Source organism: Ahaetulla prasina, chromosome 4, assembly GCF_028640845.1.
Source record: "Ahaetulla prasina isolate Xishuangbanna chromosome 4, ASM2864084v1, whole genome shotgun sequence".
NCBI classification, from domain to species: Eukaryota; Metazoa; Chordata; class Lepidosauria; order Squamata; family Colubridae; genus Ahaetulla; species Ahaetulla prasina.
The window spans coordinates 62,446,803-62,466,902 of record NC_080542.1 but is presented as its reverse complement, the minus strand read 5'-3'; the positions used below and the strand labels follow the sequence as shown (position 1 = coordinate 62,466,902).

The 20,100-nt window shown below is 33.5% G+C and overlaps 1 protein-coding gene across 1 annotated transcript in view; it reads left to right on the top strand.

Annotated features, from left to right (window-relative positions):
* ADCY1 (adenylate cyclase 1) overlaps positions 1–20,100 on the top strand; it is a 177,907-nt gene that overhangs the window by 121,958 nt on the left and 35,849 nt on the right. The window contains exons 7-8 of the mRNA XM_058183642.1: positions 7,616–7,757; positions 18,524–18,679. Coding sequence (XP_058039625.1) covers positions 7,616–7,757; positions 18,524–18,679 — 298 coding nt within the window. The remainder of the gene's footprint in view (positions 1–7,615; positions 7,758–18,523; positions 18,680–20,100) is intronic.

The following is a 20,100-nucleotide window of genomic DNA, read 5'->3' as shown; positions in this document are numbered from 1 at the left end:
TTTTCTCAATTCTAAAACCAGACTTTTTAGTCAACGTATCACAATCTTGTGGGATCATATTCTTAAAAAGCATTGTTATTTACTTTTTGTTTATTTTAAAACTCGCTAAAACCCCACACATTCATTTAATTTCCTCATCAAATATTCTATATTATTTTGGGGGCCTTGCAAGATTATAACCAAATCATCAGCAGATTCCCTCAATTTATAAACTTCCTTATTCATACCTGTTATTTTCTCATTTTGCCTGATATCTCTGTTCAAAGTTTCCAACCCCCAAATAAACAACAAAGGAGATAAGGGACATCCTTTTCTTTTACCCCTTTGAATTTCACATGAATTAGTTAAATCACCATTGACAACAATTTTTACTTACTGTGACATATAAACTGTCATATAAAGCATCCTAAACAATCATTAAATTTGTCTCCCTATGTCTAGATTATTATCAAAATATTCACTAAATTTCTTTTTATAGTCCTTTGCAATTGTCTCCTTTTGCAAAATAGATTCATTTAATCCCCATCTGTAACTCAGACTTTTTTTTCTAAATGGCAAAAAAACTGAGTTGTAATCAGAAAAAAGATTTAAATTTTATTTGCAAGGTTTTTAGAAGTGCTTATCATATCAATCCTTGAACAGGATTTATGTCTTTCTGAAGAAGTATATTCTCTAGCAAAGCTATTTCTTTGCCACAAATCTACTCATGCTAAATCGTCCATCATCTCAAAAAGGGCTTTTGTAATTTATCCTGGGAGAATTTAATCCCTTTGATAGATATTCTATCCAAAACTGGAGAACTCACTCCATTCCAATTCCCCAGCACAATCCAATTTTCATACGAAAAAGGCAGTAATTGATCCATAAGATATTTGAAAATTTTACATTTATCATCATTTGGCACATGAAGTCCAACTACTATTGATTTTATTAAGTTCAATTTCCACTACTGCAAACTACCATATTCATCTAATAAAAGTAGCTTCGATTTAAATTGGGGTTTTATATATAAAACAACTCCAGTGATCTTTTTTAAATCAGCAGATATAGTTTGGATTTAAAGTGGCAATCCAAAACATGGTGGCTGTTCTTACAAAATGAACTAAGACATTCCTTGGTAACTTTCTCATAGTAGCAAATCTGGAGTTTACTGTATATTCTGTGTCTATTTCCAGGTCAAGAATATTTTCTTCCCAATTCATTAATTGAGCCAAAGCTTTAATCATCCTTAATCTAATATCATCTCCAGACAGTTCAAGAATTGCTAGAAATCTTAATTGAAGTTCTTTAAGGTGAGATTCCAAAAAAGACCTTTCGTCCAAATCAGCTTCATACAAAACATCTTTCTTCTCCAGTTTGTAGTCTATAAAATCCATTCAATCCTTCACCTGTTTGATATCTCTAGTCAAATATTGTATCTCCTCATGGAATTTCTTTGAAAGTGTATCAAGTTTGGATTCAAGTTGTGTTCAATTTGCCTGAATTAGTCCATGTATTTTAGCTGTATATTCATCCAAAAAGGGCCTTAAAGATTCTGTATCTCCTGATGTTCTTTCCATTTTCTCCATTCTCTTACACATAAGCATTCTGTCAGAGTGTAGCTAAAGCTTAGATGTTAAAGTTAAGAAGTTTATACTTGTAGATTTATAACATTAAATCCAATGGGTTAAATGATGCCACTGGATAATTAAAAAGGATTAGCAATACTACAATCTTTTGGCTCCCTTATATGGTCAAACAACACCACTGTAATATGAGCTACAAAAAAGAACTTAGGTCTATGCCTAAAGTGAATGTTTTTTTCAATAGTAAATAGGTAAACAAATGACATCTACAACCTTGGAGCTCCAAATCTTATTTTGATTTTAAGGGTGGGTTCACATTGAATGAAGGATATTATTTCACTATAAACTCATCAATTAAGATTCACTGCTGTCTCCTTCCTAAAGAAGGCTTCTTTGGATGACAGTCAAAGCGGTATTTTAGGGGGGGGGACTTTTATTTATATTTATTCCAAACTATATATATGGCACACCTCACAAAGTGATTCTTGAAATCTGCATTCATTTTAAGCTTATCTTTTTTATTGTACAAATTTAAATAGAAATTATATAATAGAGTTTTTAATAGAGTCATCATCTAGCCATACTGTCTTGCCTTTTTGAATTTTATCAGACATCTTTTCTGTTTCTTTTCTTAATCAATATGCCAACCATTTTCCTGATTTATTTGCAAACTTAAAATGTCTTTGTTTCTCATGGTTACATTTTATTTCCACTTCCTGAAAATTTAAAATAGACAGTTGTTGGCAAAATAATTTAATATAAAATTTTGGAATAAGTCAAATTTTTCTTTTGAAGTTCATATTTTGTATCTTTTCTTGAGTTTTTTCCCCTAAATGATTATATTAGATGAAATAGCCTCTCATAACAGTTTTGCTCCCTCCTCAAATAGTCATTAAATCTGTGCCTTTTCTCAAATTATTATTAAAATATTCAGTTTCTCTTTGTAATGTTTTAAAATCTTCTCCTTCTGAAGAGTAGTCTCATTCAATCTCCATCTGAGCTATGATATTCGTCTTGTAAATGTCAGAAGAGCTGGATTATGACCCAAAAATGTTTAGGCAAAACATTCACTTTTGAGACTATCAGCAAAGTTCTAGGAAGTCCACATCATATCTATTATGGAAAATGATTCATTCATGTAACTTTATTGTGGTCAATAACCAGTAGAAAGAAAGAAGAAAAGAAAATAGTTTTCAAATATCCAGAATATCTAAAAATAAATACATAGAAAAAAATTCCTAAACACATTCTTATTAGTTAAAACTAACCTAAAATATAGAATTATAGAGCCCCCTGACAAATCTGAGGAAGATACTGCACAGTAGCTGACATTAAAAATGACTAATGAGTAATGCTGAGGCAAAGCCATTTCCTACCCAGACAACTTCAGTTGCTCTTTTTTTATTTATTTTTTTATTTTTATTTTTGTCACACAGTATATATAAGCATAAGCATGAAATAACTATACAATATATAAGCATATATATAAGTATGAGTATGTAATAACAATATAAATTGGATATAATGAAAAGAAACAGTAGGACAGGAACGGTAGGCATGCTTGTGCTCTTATGTACGCCCCTTACAGACCTCTTAGAAATGGGGTGAGGTCAATAGTAGACAGTTTTTGGTTGAAGCTTTGGGGATTTTGGGAAGAGACCACAGAGTCAGGTAGTTTATTCCAAGCATTAACAGCTCTGTTACTGAAGTCATATTTTCTGCAATCAAGATTGGAACGGCTAACATTAAGTTTAAATCTATTGTGTGCTCGTGTATTGTTGCAATTGAAGCTGAAATAGTCTTCGACAGGAAGGACATTGTAATAGATGATTCTATTTATTATTATATTTATTATTATATTTATTTTTTATTATTATTTATTTATTTATTTATTTATTTATTGAATTTTGTATACACTACATAGAATCTGGCAATGTTATATGTTATTCCAGAATTAATATCAGAAAGCAAGAAATGTTTATACTGCTGGTCATTATATCTTGTTTTGCTAGTCAGTAGTTGGGCAACTAGAATATTTTGGAATGCTATTTAAAACTGATAGTACAAAAGAACATGTTCAATACTTTCTACTTTCCCAAGGACATACTGGTAAAGGGTATGGTATCTTTTTGTATTGTAGCCCAGAGATACAATAGTTAAGCGGGGAACAGTCCTAGGGAGAGGGAGCTTGTTATAAATGACTTGTTTCCACCCATTTTGAAAGTTACCTTCTAATAGAATAGAATAGAATAGAATTTTTTTTTATTGGCCAAGTGTGATTGGACACACAAGGAATTTGTCTTGGTGCATATGCTCTCAGTGTACATAAAAGAAAAGATACGTTCATCAAGGTACAACATTTACAACACAATTGATGATCAATATAGCAATATAAATCATAAGGATTGCCAGCAACAAGTTATAGTCATACAGTCATAAGTGGAAAGAGATTGGTGATGGGAACTATGAAACGATTAATAGTAGTGCAGATTCAGTAAATAGTCTGACAGTGTTGAGGGAATTATTTGTTTAGCAGAGTGATGGCCTTCGGGAAAAAACTGTTCTTGTGTCTAGTTGTTCTGGTGTGCAGTGCTCTATAGCTGCTTTGAGGGTAGGAGTTGAAACAGTTTATGTCCAGGATGCGAGGGATCTGCAAATATTTTCACGGCCCTCTTCTTGATTCGTGCAGTATACAGGTCCTCAATGGAAGGCAAGTTGGTAGCAATTATTTTTTCTGCAGTTATACTAGTTATACTCTAGTAATACTAGAGGCACTAAGCCTGGAGGGACAAATCTCAGCTTCACTCAGTAGACTAGCATAGCTTACCAAATTCTGGTTTCTATTCTCATCATTCCACCCTCCATGTGTAATGAGGCATTAGAGACACAGTGTGGAATTTGAAAAATTACTTTCAGGAATTTGTACTGGACAAGTTCTAATAGAATGAGATTAGAAAGTGGTCCAAGTTGTGCACCATATATTAATTGGGCTAGAACAGGGGTCCCCAACCCACAGGCCATGATCCAGTACCAGACTGCTTGGAACCAGTCTCAGAAGTGGTCGGTGAGTGCATGCAAGCACGCAGCTCCATTTGTTCAAGCAACAGGGATGCATGCCTGCCACTTGCACAAATGGAGCTGCATGCACATACTCAGTCACGCGGAATAATGCCCTCTCCCCCACCCCGCCAGTCCGCAAAGCTGGAAAGGTTGGGGAACATTGGGCTAGAGACTTAGCCTTGGAAAGCTTGATGGCTGCAGTATGTAGTGACCTCCATTGGCATAATAAAATCTTAGGAAAGCTGCTCCAATCCTAAGTGCATTTTGTGAAGCATAGTTCACAATGATCCCTTTTGTGTCCATTAACCTGAAAGACTACTTTCAGATATGAGAAGCATTTTGAAAGAAAGTGAATATAGGTGTCCTAGGATAATGTTGCAGGATTCAATCTGTGTTGGTCACTGAGACCAAAGGTTTGTCTTCCACGTTTTCAGTCATGCTGAAGCCCAGCTTCAGGGAAGAAGATGAGACTGGGCAGCACAAGCAAACAACAGCCAACAACTTAATAGTCAGCCATCAACACCCCAATCAACATCTAAAAAGCCATATATAACAGACACCATATAAATACTACACACAGAACACCACACACCTTGCTACAGAAAAGTCCCCTGAAGATGGATTCCAGCATGAGTCCGAAAGTTTGGAAGACAAAGCTTTTGGCTCTGGTAGAAACATTGCACTTCCTTGATAGAATGGTTGTTAATAATTCAGGTATGCTTTTTAGGACAATTTGTAAATGCCATTATTAGTTTTATAGTTGATTTCCAAGTGGTTCTCTTTACAATAATATATGAAATATGCATATCCTTGAGAGAATTGCTGCATCATCTGCATATATCAGCATAATATGTTTCTCTGCTAATTTGGTAAAAAGATATAGTCTCTTGCTAATTATTTTTGAACTTTTGTATCAAGTCAACCAAAGTTAAATTGTCCATCAACTCAAAAAAGACTTGGAGTAGTTTATCTTGTGGGAGTTTTATCCCTTTAGATGCTGTTCTGTCAAGTCAGCAAAGTTACTCCATACCATTCATCAACACCAATTTTCATGATATTAATTCATCCATAAAATATTCAAAAAAATTTGATTTGTCTTCAGTTGGTACATAAATTCCTACTACCATTATTTTTATCCCATTCGGTCCACTTTTATTGCTACAAATCTACCATATTCATGTCTTATTACAAGCTTAAGTTTAAGCTGAAGTTTTACATATAAAAACAACTTTATGTCTCTTGTTTAGTCCCATTGAGATAAATTCCTCTCCTAATATTTTATTAATCAAATATTTTCTATCTTTTATTTGAATGTACACTTCTTATAGGCAAAGTATGTCTAGATTTAATTTCCTCAAATAATGAAATACCTTCTTTTCTGCTCTGAGGGCTATTGGATGCATTAATTTTTATTTTATTTTATTTATTTATTTATTTTATTTGCATTTATATCCCGCCCTTCTCTGAAGACTCAGGGCAGCTTACACTATGTTCATCAATAGTCTTCATCCATTTGTATATTATATACAAAGTCAATTTATTGCCCCCAACAATCTGGGTCCTCATTTTACCTACCTTATAAAGGATGGAAGGCTGAGTCAACCTTGGGCCTGGTGGGACTTGAACCTGCAGTAATTGCAAGCAGCTGTGTTAATAACAGACTGTCTTAGCAGTCTGAGCCACCATATTTTTCACGTTTTAAAACATATATAAAGCAGGGATGAAATGCTCCTGGTTCAGACCAGATCACCCAATCTGATAGCGATGGTGGCGGGTGATTCAGATAACCAGTAGCAAAAATCCCTGCGCCCCCATGCCCAGCTGAGTTGCACGATCATCAGACTTTTTTTTTTTTTTACTTTTAAAAGCATTTTTTCTTCGGCCAAAAAAAGGCTTTTAAAAGTAAAAAAAAAAAGCCTCTGATGATCGCGTGGCTGAGTTGCCTGATCATCAGAGGCTTTTAAAAAGTAAAAAAAAAAAGTTGACCACACCCATCCAGTTACATTACCCCCTCCACCAAGCCATGCCCACAGAACCAGTAGTAACAAATTTTACATTTCACCCCCTGATATAAAGGTAAAGGTAAAGGTTCCCCTCACACATATGTGCTAGTCATTCCCGGCTCTAGGTGGCAGTGTCATCTCTGTTTCAAAGCCAAAGAGCTAGTGCTGTCCGAAGACGTCTCTGTAGTCATGTGGCCGGCATGACTAAACACTAAAGGCGCATGGACTACTTTTACCTTCTCACCAAAGGTGGTCCCTATTTTATTACTTGCATTTTTTACGTGCTTTCAAACTGCTAGGTTGGCAGAAGCTGGGACAAGTAACAGCTCACCCTGTTACATGGCACTAGAGATTCAAACAGCTGAACTGCCGACCTTTCGATCGACAAAGTCAGTATATATATTCCATATAAAATATGGAATATATATATATATATATATATATATATATATATATATATATAAAATTGGAAGTGTCTTGGCGACGAAGTCTCATTCGTCATCTTCAGGCTTCAGCTTCGTGCTTCTGGGAGCAATGGGAGCTGAAGCCTGAAGATGACGAATGAGACTTCGTCGAAACGTCGCCAAGACACTTCCAATTTTACGCGGGAGAAAACCCGAATAACCAAAGACCTACATACAAACACCCGCGAAAACCTCAGAAAACAAATATATATATATATATTCATTCCATATTTTATTTTAAAAGAATGAGGAATCCAAATTATGTGCAGTTCTCCTTCTCTAATGTTTTTTTTCCCCCAGAATCTACTGATTGATTTTGATTTTGGTCTGGATCAAATTTATTCTCCATTGCCTTCACTTCTTGTGTTTGGTCTACACTCAATTTGTGTTTGAGAAGAAAATCTTTTGGGATAAAATGGAAAGGTTGATCTTCATGCACCAAGAAAGAATATTCAGTCTCAATTCTATAAAGAAAGCTAATGGATCATAGTATTAAACAACTATATTCTTTATTTATACTTAGGAAAGTGCATGTAACAAAGACTACATTAGAGTGCCTAAATGGTGACTATGAGGTGGAACCCGGATATGGCTATGAAAGGAACAGTTTCTTAAAGAAGCATAATATTGAAACCTTTTTCATTGTGCCATCTCATCGGAGAAAGGTTTGCACTTGATTTTCATTAATTATGTGTTAGATTTTTAAATTGATACCTACTTAGATAATATTATGAAATAATAAACAGATGATAAACTGATTGAATTGGAAATGTTGTTTGTGTTGAAATGCTATGTTTAAGAATGAAAAGTTTCTCTGCTTTTACTATGAACTATTCAACTTTTTTCCACAAAGAAAAAAGTTTTTACAAGGAAATTGTACAAAATGTGATTTATTTTACATATTTTTATAGATAAGAACATGGTTATGTTTTTTGTTTTATAAGTAATCCTCAACTTACATTCATTTAGTGACAGTTCAAAGTCATAATGGATTGAAAAAAGTGACCAATGACCGTTTTTCACACTTATGACCATTGCAACATCCCCATGGTCATGTGGTCAAAATATAGGTGTTTGGCAATTGGCATGTATTTATGACATTTGTGGTCTCCTGGAGACGTCTAATCATCTTTTTCAACTTCTGATAAGCAAAGTCACATCTAGATTCACTTAACCCCCATATTACTAAATTAACAATTGCAGTGATTAATTTAACAACTGTAGCAAGAAAGGTCATAAATGGAGCAAAATTCACTTGATAACTGTCTTGCATAACAACAGAAATTTTTGGCTAAATTGTGGTCAAAAATTGAGGACTATCTGTGCTCCCATTCATTGTGTTCTTAAAATATTAAATTTATATTTCTTTTTTTATATAATTGTATTCCTAAAGTTTGTATTATGTGTATATTTTTCTGTCTTATCCTAACTTATTAAGATGCTTGATTTTAAGAATTAAAAACTCCAAAAAGAAGACAAAGCATCAATTTTGGCATATGGTAACTGAGTGCAAAGAGGTTGCTAATAATTGAATTCTTAGTATCTAGTAGAAATGTCTATGTGTTACAGTTACCAGATAATTGTGTAGATCATGGAAACAGGTTGTAGTTGAATGCATTTATAATGTAAGTTTAGATCAAGTGTTAGAATGTTAGTGAAAGTGTTCTCTATGAATGACTGCACTTCAGGCTACTAAATATATCCTGAAAAGAAGATTGCTGGTCAACAGGGGAAATTACCAGGGCTGGATTGATTATAATGTTGGAGAAGGAGGTTCTTAAAGAAACAATAACAACAAGGGCTAGATCTCAACCTAAGACTTTTAAAATGTAGGAATCCAGAGGAAATACAGAAACAAACCTCCTTTTTATTTTATAGTTCTATATGCATCATGAATTTTTTACAGGGAATTCATGCAAAGACTAATATGGTTTGCTGACTTTCTTTCTTTCTTTTTTTAAAGTTTTTATTTTTCACAACAACAGCAAAAACATTCTCATCAAACAATTACAATGTGCTGAAGGGATGTTTACATATCTTCTTGTATAATCTCAAAATAAACATCTCTTTCATACATATATCTTATATTATCTTTTCTAACATATCTTTCCTTCTAACCAGTGGTAAAATAAATCCCATATTTTATAATATTGCTTATCTTCTTGATCTCTAATTTCAAATGTCAATTTAGTCATCTCTGCACATTCCATCATCTTCCTAATTATTTCGTCTTGCAAAGGTAATTTCTCATTTTTCCAATTTTTAGCAAACATAATCCTGGCTGCTGTAATAATATTCACAATCAAATATTTTACATCTCTACTATATATCTCAGGAATAATTCCCAACAGAAAGACCTCTGGCTTAAAATCTGTGTGTTTTTTAATCATTTTCTCCAACCACATGTGTATTTTAGTCCAATATCTTTTCGCTTCAATGCATGTCCACCACATATGGTAATATGATCTAGGTGTCTGATGACACTTCCAGCATTTTTCAAATTTATCCTTGAACATTCTGGCAATTCTTGTCGGGGGTAGATGCCACCTGTAAAACATCTTATACAAATTCTCTTTATATGCTGTAGACATTGTCATTTTATAATTATACATCCATAATTTCTGCCAGGCTTCTAGATCTATCCCATGGCCAAAGTTCTTCCCCCAAGCAATCATTGTCTCTTTTACTTGTTCTTCTCCCAATTTTTCCTCTAATAAATATCCATACAATTTCCTAATCAAATTTTCATCAGGACCTGTTAAAATCTTATCAAAAATGGTTATATTATTATAAAAGCCTTATGTTTTAACATCTTTATCATATCTGGATTGTATTTGCAAGAAAGAAAACCAATTCATTGTTATAGCATCTGCCTCTAGTTCTGATTTGGATTTTAAGTCACCCTTTTCATTCAACAATTCATTATACCTGACAATATGTTCCTTTCTAAATGTTATTGAATATGAGAATGCCTCAATAGATGATACCCAAATTGGAATTTTCAAAAAATGACTTTTCTTTGTCTTCTCCCAATTTGACAATGCTTCTCTAATTAAATGTCTTCTAAAATATCCCTGTGTTTTAGCTTGTCCATACCATAAGAAAGCATGCCATCCCAACAACAAATCATGTCCTTCCAAAGTCAATATTCTATTATTTCTCAAAGTTATTCATTCTTTAATCCACATCAAATTTGCTGCCTGATAGTACAATTCTCAGTTAGGTAGCCCGAAACCGCCTCTCATTCTCTTGATGGTTTGCTGAATTTCAACCTACTGCGTTACATAAATTTAATGTGGCATGCAAATTCAGTAGAGTTTTGCTTTATTTTTGATAAAAAATGAAAGATGTATGCTATCTGGAACATTTTAAATTTTCTATTTTATTGGTGACTCTGTATTTTACATTCTGTATTCCTGTGTTTTATTGGTCTGAAACTATAAATAAATTATTTATTTATGGTATATTTTATTTACATTGTTTTAATAAATTATTATTTCTGTTGGTAGTTCTCAACTGCTTAGTAAATTTTAGGAAGACTGCCTATATAATTATGTGTTTACATTATGCCTTGCAAACAAAAAATACAGTAGATTTCACAATAAAATAAATCAATTGCTTGACATAATTCCAGATAGATAGTTTCCATTATTCTTGTTTCTCCCTCCATACAATTTCTTAGAAAGAAAAAATATGAAACAATGTTCTTTTCTTTATTTAATGAAACAGTTTTTTTTCAGATGCATACCTATGGATATTTGAGATGGTGGTATTAACTTCCCTCTAGTGGATGTCCTTTCATATGTTAAATCTATTGTGCATCATGATTATATAATGCTTTTTTGGGGGAAACTGTTCTGCAGAAGAAAAAAGTTAAAACTTTATTACAGAAAAGAGCTTGTTTGTTTATTTTTTTCTTTCTTAAATTTATTTGCTGCCCATCTCACCGTGGGGTTATTCTAGGTGATTTACAACAGGAAAAAAATGGAGAAATGAAAAGAAGTATAAACACATCAAAGTAATGAAACAATAAAGATAAATAACAAAATAAATGATGAAGGTATAGTAATATGAGATCAAACATTAGATGCGGGAAGCAAGGGGCAGAGATAGAGATAACCATATTGCTATCAGTCTAGTAGCCACTTCCAGTGTGGTACTCCCCACTGAAATAGTAACTAAATAATAATGATAAACATAAACAGAGAATTACATTACTCTGGCAAATATTTTTATCAACTTTATCAGTTATCAACACACATAATTATAATGAAGAAAAGATAAAAATTAACTTTCCCTTTAACCTATAATCTTAGCTTAAAAGCAGGCCCTACAATATTTTTCCCCAATTACTCTTATCTCTGATAGTAGGGACTAGTAAGGCAAAATTGGGAAACCATTAGTAAGACAAATGGGAGAGACAGGGACATCTAAGGCATGAACCCATTCCTCATAGAAATTTCTCCTCTTTAAAAATTTAGTTCTTTCCTTTTTTTTCCCTATTTGACCAACAATATTTGAAATATTGAAAAAGTATTTGGAAAAAAAAATATAGATAGGTCAATTTATAAAATTTAATAAATAAATAAATAAAATAAATAAATTAAAGTTCTGGTGGTTAAATAAATACTAGTATTGTGGTAGATAAGAGACACAGAGAGAGAGAAATTATTATTGCAGTATTAGAAATGAATAGCAAATTCCTTTTAAGAACAAATGTGATTTAGCCCATTTTGTTTAAACCGTGTAGATAAAATAAAACTCAGATAAATAATCTTATAAAAGTTTGCATTTATTTATTGTCAAATATAATATAGATCGTACATATGTAAAATTATATATACTGACTGTGCTTATACTTTTATTGGCTTGTGAAGAATGCATCGTCTCATCTTTGCATAAAAGTAAACAGCAGCTTCCCTGTTATTGTGTCAGTAATTGATCTATCAAAGTGACATCTGTTCCTGTACAGCTTGGCTAACAGCATTAGATCTCTGGTATGCATCAGTAGAGTGTCTGCCAAGTTGGCAGGAAAAACGCTTCACTGGTATATCAACTGACTTTTCCCTTGGGCCTGTAGATCAGTTAGTGTCACTTGCTGGTGCATCCTAACTTATCTAAGCATTTCAGGCCTGTTGTGCACTTACATATGGATTGCTAAATCATCACAATTTCCCACAATCATCACAATGTGTTTGTATAGTATTGTCCTATCCCCTTTGGGCATTGACTAAGGTGGGAATTCTAAATACCAAAGGAGCATTCTCATGAGCGACTGTGGGGTGTGAATAGGGGTATTACAGAAAATTGAATTGTTCTATTTATCTTAGTCCAGATGCTGTAGTCTTGGTTTGCATATTAACATTTTGTGTTACTTTATTCTTACATGACTTCCCCATATGCATCCAAAAGCTGAGATATATTTTTCTAATATGAAACTTTTCTATATTCACTGTGCATCATTCTTTTTGATGAAGTAAGATTTTCTTCAGCAGGACACAAGTAGGAATAACTCACTGTTAACAAATGATAAAAAATGTTTTATTCAAAAGTAAAATGCTTATTTTGGACTTAAAAAAATAAAAAAGTCTAAAAATGTGAATTGACAATATATTCCACCATCATTTTATCAAATTTATTAAGAGTTAATACAATAGTACATGAAACTTTTTCATATACAGTTATACTTTTACATAAAGATAAAATCTAAAATATTGAAAACTTTTAAACATTTTATTAACCTGTCATCCTCCAAATTCCAAAGAAGCAGCACATCTTGTTTTGTAAGAAACATCAACAATTGCAAGAGGGTTTTTTATGAGATGGACATTAATTTATCATTTAAAAAAAATATTCTTGGCAAGAACCAATGTAAGACAGAACCTAACCTATGCATTTCAGAGCAGTCAGGGTTAATTGTATCTGGTTTAATGTAATTTGAGTTCTTCACATATTTTACTCTCCAGGCCTTTAATCATCTTTGTCACTCTTCTTTGCTCTTTTTCCAAAATCTCATCCTCTTTTTTTGTAATGTGACAAAAACTGGATGCAGTATTCCAGGTGTGGTCTTATTAAGGCTTTATAAAGCGGCACTATATTTCACATGATTTTGATTCTATGCCTCTGTTTTTATACAACCAAGGATTGTATTAGTCTTTTTTGCCACTGTCACACACTGCTGACTCATGTTTAAGTGATCATCCATTAGGACTCCAAGCTCCCTCGTAATAGTTGCTGTTTTTAAGCAAGGTTTCACCTAATCTGTACTTGTACCTTTTGTTTTTCCTGTGTGTGTGTAAAACCTTGCTTTTCATTAAATTTCATTTTGTTGGATAGAGCCCATTGCTCAAGTCTGTCAAGATCTTTTTGTATCCTGAGCTTGTCTGCTAGGGTGTTGGCTATTCCTGCCAGCTTAGTGTCATCTGCAAATTTGTTGAGTTCTCCTTCAATTCCTTCATCTAAGACATTTATGAAGATATTAAAGAGTACTTGGCCTAAGACAAAACCTTGTGGTATCCCACTGTTTACTTCTGTCCATGTAGATGTAGTACCATTAAGGATTACTCGTTGAGTATGGTTTGTCAGCTAGTTACAAATCCATCTGGTGGTGATGCTGTCTCACATTTTTCTTGCTTACCAAGAAGTAGGTTGCACTCTACTTTGTCAAATGCCTTGCTGTAGTCTAAATATACTATGTCCACAGCATTTCGATGGTCTACTAATTCAGCCACTTTGTCAAAGAATGAATAAGATTGGTTGGCATGATCTATTTTTAACAAACCAGTGCTGGCTACTAGCTATAACTTTATTTGTTTCTATATGTTCACAGATCTGGTTTTGTTTTTTTCCCGAGTATTTTCCCAGGTATTGATGTTAACTTGATTGGTCTGTAGTTTCCTGATTATGATCTCCATCCCCCTCTTTTTTTTTTTTTAAAAAAAGGGAACTTTAGCTCTTTTCCAATATTCTTATTGTTCCACGGTGCTCCAAGATTTTTTAAAAATATAATAAAATGGTTTTGAGATTACATCTGCAAGCTCCTTCAGAACTCTGTGATATAATCTATCGGGTCCCAGGGATTTATATTCATCAAGGTCAAACAGGTGTTCTCTTACCATTTTCTTGATTACTTTAATTTTTATTTCTACTCTGCTTTTACTGTTAGGTTTTCGGTAGGTTGGGATATAATTTCTTTTTGCATGAAGACTAATGCAGCTCTCCTTTTACTCTATTTCCTGTTATTTCCTTGCCCTCTTCTCTTCTCTTTAGTGGACCGACTGTTTCCTTGACTTTAGTCTTGCTATTTATATGTTGAAAGTAATTTTTTATTATCTTTGATTTTGGTTCAAGTCTTTGTTCATTCTGAGCATTTGCTTTCCTGGTTTCATTTTCACAGATTCGGGCTATCTGCTGATATTCTACCAATATTCACCTTTTTTCCAAGGGAAGCCTGAAATACTTTTCTTCCTGTCACAGGAATGCTGGGTTGTGCCACTTTTTTAGAACTTATTGATGAATGCTCTTTTGTGAGTGTCTGCATATTTTATTTCAGGGGGAGGCTATGGTAATAATAATTATCATAGTTATAAAATAATGTATTATAAAATAACAGTAGTAATAAGGGATATTAACTACCTGATATCAATTGGAAGACAAGCTCTAAATCAAGTGGAAAATCAAACAGGCTCCTGATGAGCCTAGCTCAGGGGTCTGCAAACTTTGCTGGCTGAGGAACTCTGCGAGTTGAAGTCCACAAGTCTTAAAACAGTTTGCAAACCCCTGGCCTAGCTGAAAATTGTCATTCAAAATGTAGAGGAGGGAACTAGAGTGTCAGCAATACTGGACTTAATTCTTACTAACAGAAATGAAATGACAGGTAGTATGGATAAAGCAGAAATGCTTGAATCATTCTTTGCATGTATCTTCAGGTAAAAGTAAAAAATAGTCCAGCCTATGAAAAGCAGTATTGTAGGAGGAATGCAGGTGAAAATGGGCAAGAAAATGGTACAAGAATATCTGTCCATGCTGGAGAAGTTCAAATCATTAGGAACAGATGGATTACATTGCAGGGTTCTGAAGGAGTTGGCAAACCAACTACTCAACAAAATCTTTCAGAGCTTGAGGAACTGTCACAGAGAAGATGAAGTCAACCTATTCTCCAAAGCACCTGAGGGCAGGGCAAGAAGTAATGGGCAGAAGAGCATTAAAGAGAGATCCAATCTGGAACTGAGAAATTTCCTGACAGGGAGAACAATTAATTAGTGGCTTACTTCTGAAAATTTAGAGTACTCCATCACTAGAGGTTTTCAACAGGAGACTGGACAGTTATTTGTTCAGAATGGTATAGGATATCCTGCTTAAGCAGGAGATTTAACTAGAATACCTCCAGTATCCCTTCCAACCAATATTTCTGTTCCGCTAAGAATTGATTTTTTTACAACCAATATTATTCTATGTTCTATTATGATCCATATACAGAGAGCTTCTTTTATCTTTAAGAGTAAATATTGAGCTATGGAAGGATGTATTTCAATAGTTTCCAAATCACTTCATAAAGCTGTCTCTAAAGAATATGTCTGTCAAGGTTATAATATCTTCTTCCTGTTCCACTTTCTGTAATCATTCATTGAGCAATAGATCCTCAGTCCAATGACAGTGCTTAAGCAGTTTTCCCAGCACACCTGTTGTTCTCTTAGGAGTCTGGTCAAGTGGAGCACTAGAGATCCTTTGCCAATCTCAAGGACTTCCCAAAAAAAAAAAAAAAAGCAACACCTATAGTGCCAGTGAAGGGAGATGCAAAATGCACATGACTGAACATGCATGTTTATGTCTATACTGTAATAACAGCAGTTCCAAAGCATTAGTATTTCTGCATCTTTACTGCATCAAAATATTGTTGACTAGCAATCACATTAAGTTTGTCTAATCGTTGGTGGATAAGAATGGACTAGAAAATGTTTTGCAAGCCATTGATATATTTTTACAAAGTACTGATTCCTTGTAGCAGGGGAGGTGTTTGTGATTGCGAAATGGTGAGTGGAACAGTGCCCTGTGATGCCTGAGATTAATTCAATTCGGGAATTCTAATAAAGTGGTCTGATCTATACCATGAGCCCTGCTTCCTGTGGCTAATATGTTTCCTAGTTTCCTCAGGAGGCTCAGTGATTAACAAGTTGCTGGACCCTGGAAGCAACCAACATATCTTTAAAGTTGTCACTAGTCTTTTAGAGCTATTAAGAAAATGCTCCAGCATTCCTTAATTTTTAAATACCTCATTGACCAATTCTTACCTCACAAAATAGTCAATATCTAAAACAATTTATCTGACTAAATTGTCTGTTTTTAAATTGCTGAATCTCAGTCAAAACAAATAACTGCACCAGATGTAGTCTGCTAGTATAAGTACTCCCAAACTTCATGTATGCCCTTCTATAAAAGTGAAACAAAGTTTTTAATTGTATAAGCCATACATTTTAGAAAAAGATGGAATGCTAAAAAGCCAGATCATCTTATTCAGATGTGGTGCTGCATGTCTCTCATTAGACATTTTGCATGCTTTGTTTGCAACTTCAGGCCAAGGGGCTTTCAGGAGCTGCTACTAATCAAAAGAAAATAAATAGTCTGGCAGAGTAAAAGAGCTTTGCATATTAAACATCTGTGCTAAGTAGAGTTGTAGCTGGTGCAGTTTTTCATATCAAGATGTTATTGAAGTGTAAGAATTGAAGAAAAGCTGTAACTACTAAATTTCTTTTTTGGTTCAAGTTCTAAACATTGGCAAGACTAGTTTGTCATTTCTTGCATCTCATCACATTGTTATAAAAGGATTAAAATGAAATTACCTGTAATAATCTGAGTTCTATGAGCAGCAATGTTTTTCTTTCACTTTGATGGCTGAATAGGACTACTTTGCAAATAGGGAAAAAACAATAGTTGTTATGTATGAACTAGAAGATCCCTTCCAACTCTATTATTATGTCCTTCCTGTCCTGTCCAGTCCAGTCCAGGGGTACAATTCAGAAGGTTCTGACAGGTTATGGAGAACCAGTAGCAGAAATTTTGACTTGTTTAGAGAACCGACAAATACCACCTCTGGCTGGCCCCAGAGTGGGATGGGAATGGAGATTTTGCAATATCCTTCCTCCAGGAGTGGGGAGGAAATGGGAATTTTGCAGTATCCTTCCCTTGCCATGCCCACCAAGCCACACCACGCCCATGGAACCAGTAGTAAATTTTTTTGAATTCCACCACTGATCTGATCCAATCTGATCCTATCCTAAAATAGATCCATTAAAACAAGTAGAGATATCTATATATATTTCCAAAGCTTGACCCTGAGTCTATCTCTATGGAGATAGTTAGCTTAGCATATTAACTGTGTTGATGTCTTAGCTAATGAATTCAATTGTGTAATTGGATTTTGTAGTTAATAGAAACTACAATATTTTGGAAATATTTTGGAAAAATATTTCCACTCTGAATATGATAGTTCTACTGTAACATAAACTATCACAAGGAACGATAGATAGATAGATAGATAGATAGATAGATAGATAGATAGATAGATAGATAGATAGATAGATAGATAATGATGAGGTTAGTAATTCAAATGCTTTTAAGTATGAATACTTATTCTACATGAACAGATATAGATCAAGAAAATTGTAGTGAGAAAAATGTAAACAGGGCTCCTCTACCTTTTCCGTATTTTGAACTAATTGTAGATTTGCAGTATATTTTCTTTGGAGACAACAAGCAGTAAAGGAGAAGGAAACATCTCTGTAGTGCATTATCTTAAAATCAAATACAACTGCCTATATCTTTAACTTTGGTCCAAAGAAATTATAAAGCTGTTGGAGATACATATTATCTGAGAGCTGTGTTCCAAATTCTGGTACTATTATTCAGTATATGGGGTTAGATTTCAGAGGAAAGGACAGATTTTGGTGAATATAACAAGACATGGTATTGGATATACTAAGCAATTAAGAACATACAGGTCATAGGTCATTATAAACATTTATACTATAATTTGTTATTGATGTAGGCTTTTAGTGACATAATTGCTATTATTATTTGATTATATAGTCAATTTTACATTTTCCTGTAAAAGCAGATGCATGTGAACAACTTCCTTCAAACTGTAAATAATATTTCTGATTCCTGATTATTTGAGAATTTGGGTTCAGTACTTCAGTTAACCAGAAAACATAAAGTCTACTATTGGACCAATTATTATCTCTTTTCCTAAACTAAGCTGCTGTTGGAATTAAGTTGGATATGCTATAATGCTGTCAAGAGGTTGGCTGTGAAAAATTATTACTGCTTATGTTACGATAGTATATAATGAATTTCTATGCATTTTGGACTACAACTTAAAATAGTAATTTATTTTAAAAATTAAACATGCCTTTGTATATATATATCTTTCCAGATATTTCCAGGGCTTATTCTTTCTGACATAAAGCCTGCCAAAAGAATGAAGTTCAAGACTGTTTGTTACCTCTTAGTTCAGCTGATGCATTGTCGGAAAATGTTTAAAGCTGAAATTCCCTTCTCCAACGTGATGACTTGTGAAGATGATGACAAGGTATATATGTTTAATTCAGCAAATATCCTTTAAAGAATAATTAATGAATATGTATATGGTTCACACAAGCACACACAGGCACAGATATAAATGCAAGCAGAGAGAAGCAGAGAGAAAGAGAGAGAACAGAGCTGAAGTACAGAAAATTCACAGGAAAAAGTAAAATATATACAGTGAAAAAATAATATTTAAGAGTATAATAGCTCATGTGTAATTTTTCACACCCAATTCAATGTATAAACAGATATACAGCCAGTTCATAGGAAGAGAGAGAGAGAGAGAGTGAACATACATTTTCAATTTTTAAATTCAGAATAACAATATTTTTCCATCATAACAAAACAGTCTTTTTAATACATCAAATTCAAAAATTCAAATTATTCATGAATAGGTCAACATCACATTCACAGGTTTAAATCTCATTTCCTTTCCCAAAAATTTTAACTTAGAAATGAAAAGCCAACATTCAATAAATACAGAACATGCACAAATAACTGGAATCTAGATATTTTCCACTATTACTAGTTTTCTGCAGTTGATAATTAACATTTTAAACATTCTCAATTAGCCACATTCTAAGAGAGCCAGTTTGGTATAGCAGTCAGCATATCAGGCTAGAAATTGGTTGACTGTGAATTCCAGCCCTGCTTAGGCACATTGGACCAGCCACTCTCTCAGCCCTAGAAAGCAGGCAATGGCAAATCATTTCCAAACAATCTTGCCAAAAAAATAGTTCCAAGCTAGTGACCAGGTCAAAAACTGATTTGAACCCACTGTACACACACACACACACACACACATACACACACAGAGAGAGAGAGAGAGAGAGAGAGAGAGTGTCTTATATATGAAAAGAAAAATACTATCTGTAAACTGCAACCCTGTAGTAGGATTTACAATTGCAATATTTTTTAACATGACACCTGTGGCATTTATCAGCCTTACAGATACCCAAATTATAAGGTGAGATCACCAATTCCTATGAGATTAAAAATCTGTAATCAGCCTTTATAAATATCTGTTATTAATAAATCAATTTCATATATGTTTTAAATATTTTTACTATATAACAAAAATAATATAGCCATAATGGTGGTGCAGTGGTTAGGGCTGATTTAGCTTCCATTGTTCTGAGGTTGGTAAAATGAGGATCCAGATTATTGGGGGCAATATGCTGACATTTGTAAATCATTCAGAGAGTGCTATAAAGCGCTATGGAGCAGTATACAAGTGCTATTGCTATTGCTAAATAGTATTTTGGATTACTGGTTGTTTTGCATTTGTACAGAAAAGCTAAAAACAAATCCTTCTGTCACCAGAAATATAACCAGAATAAGATTAAATTAGCCATCATTAAAACAAGCCTTTGCAATGTTCAAAACCTATAATATTCCGGGTATATATTAATTATTTGACTTAGA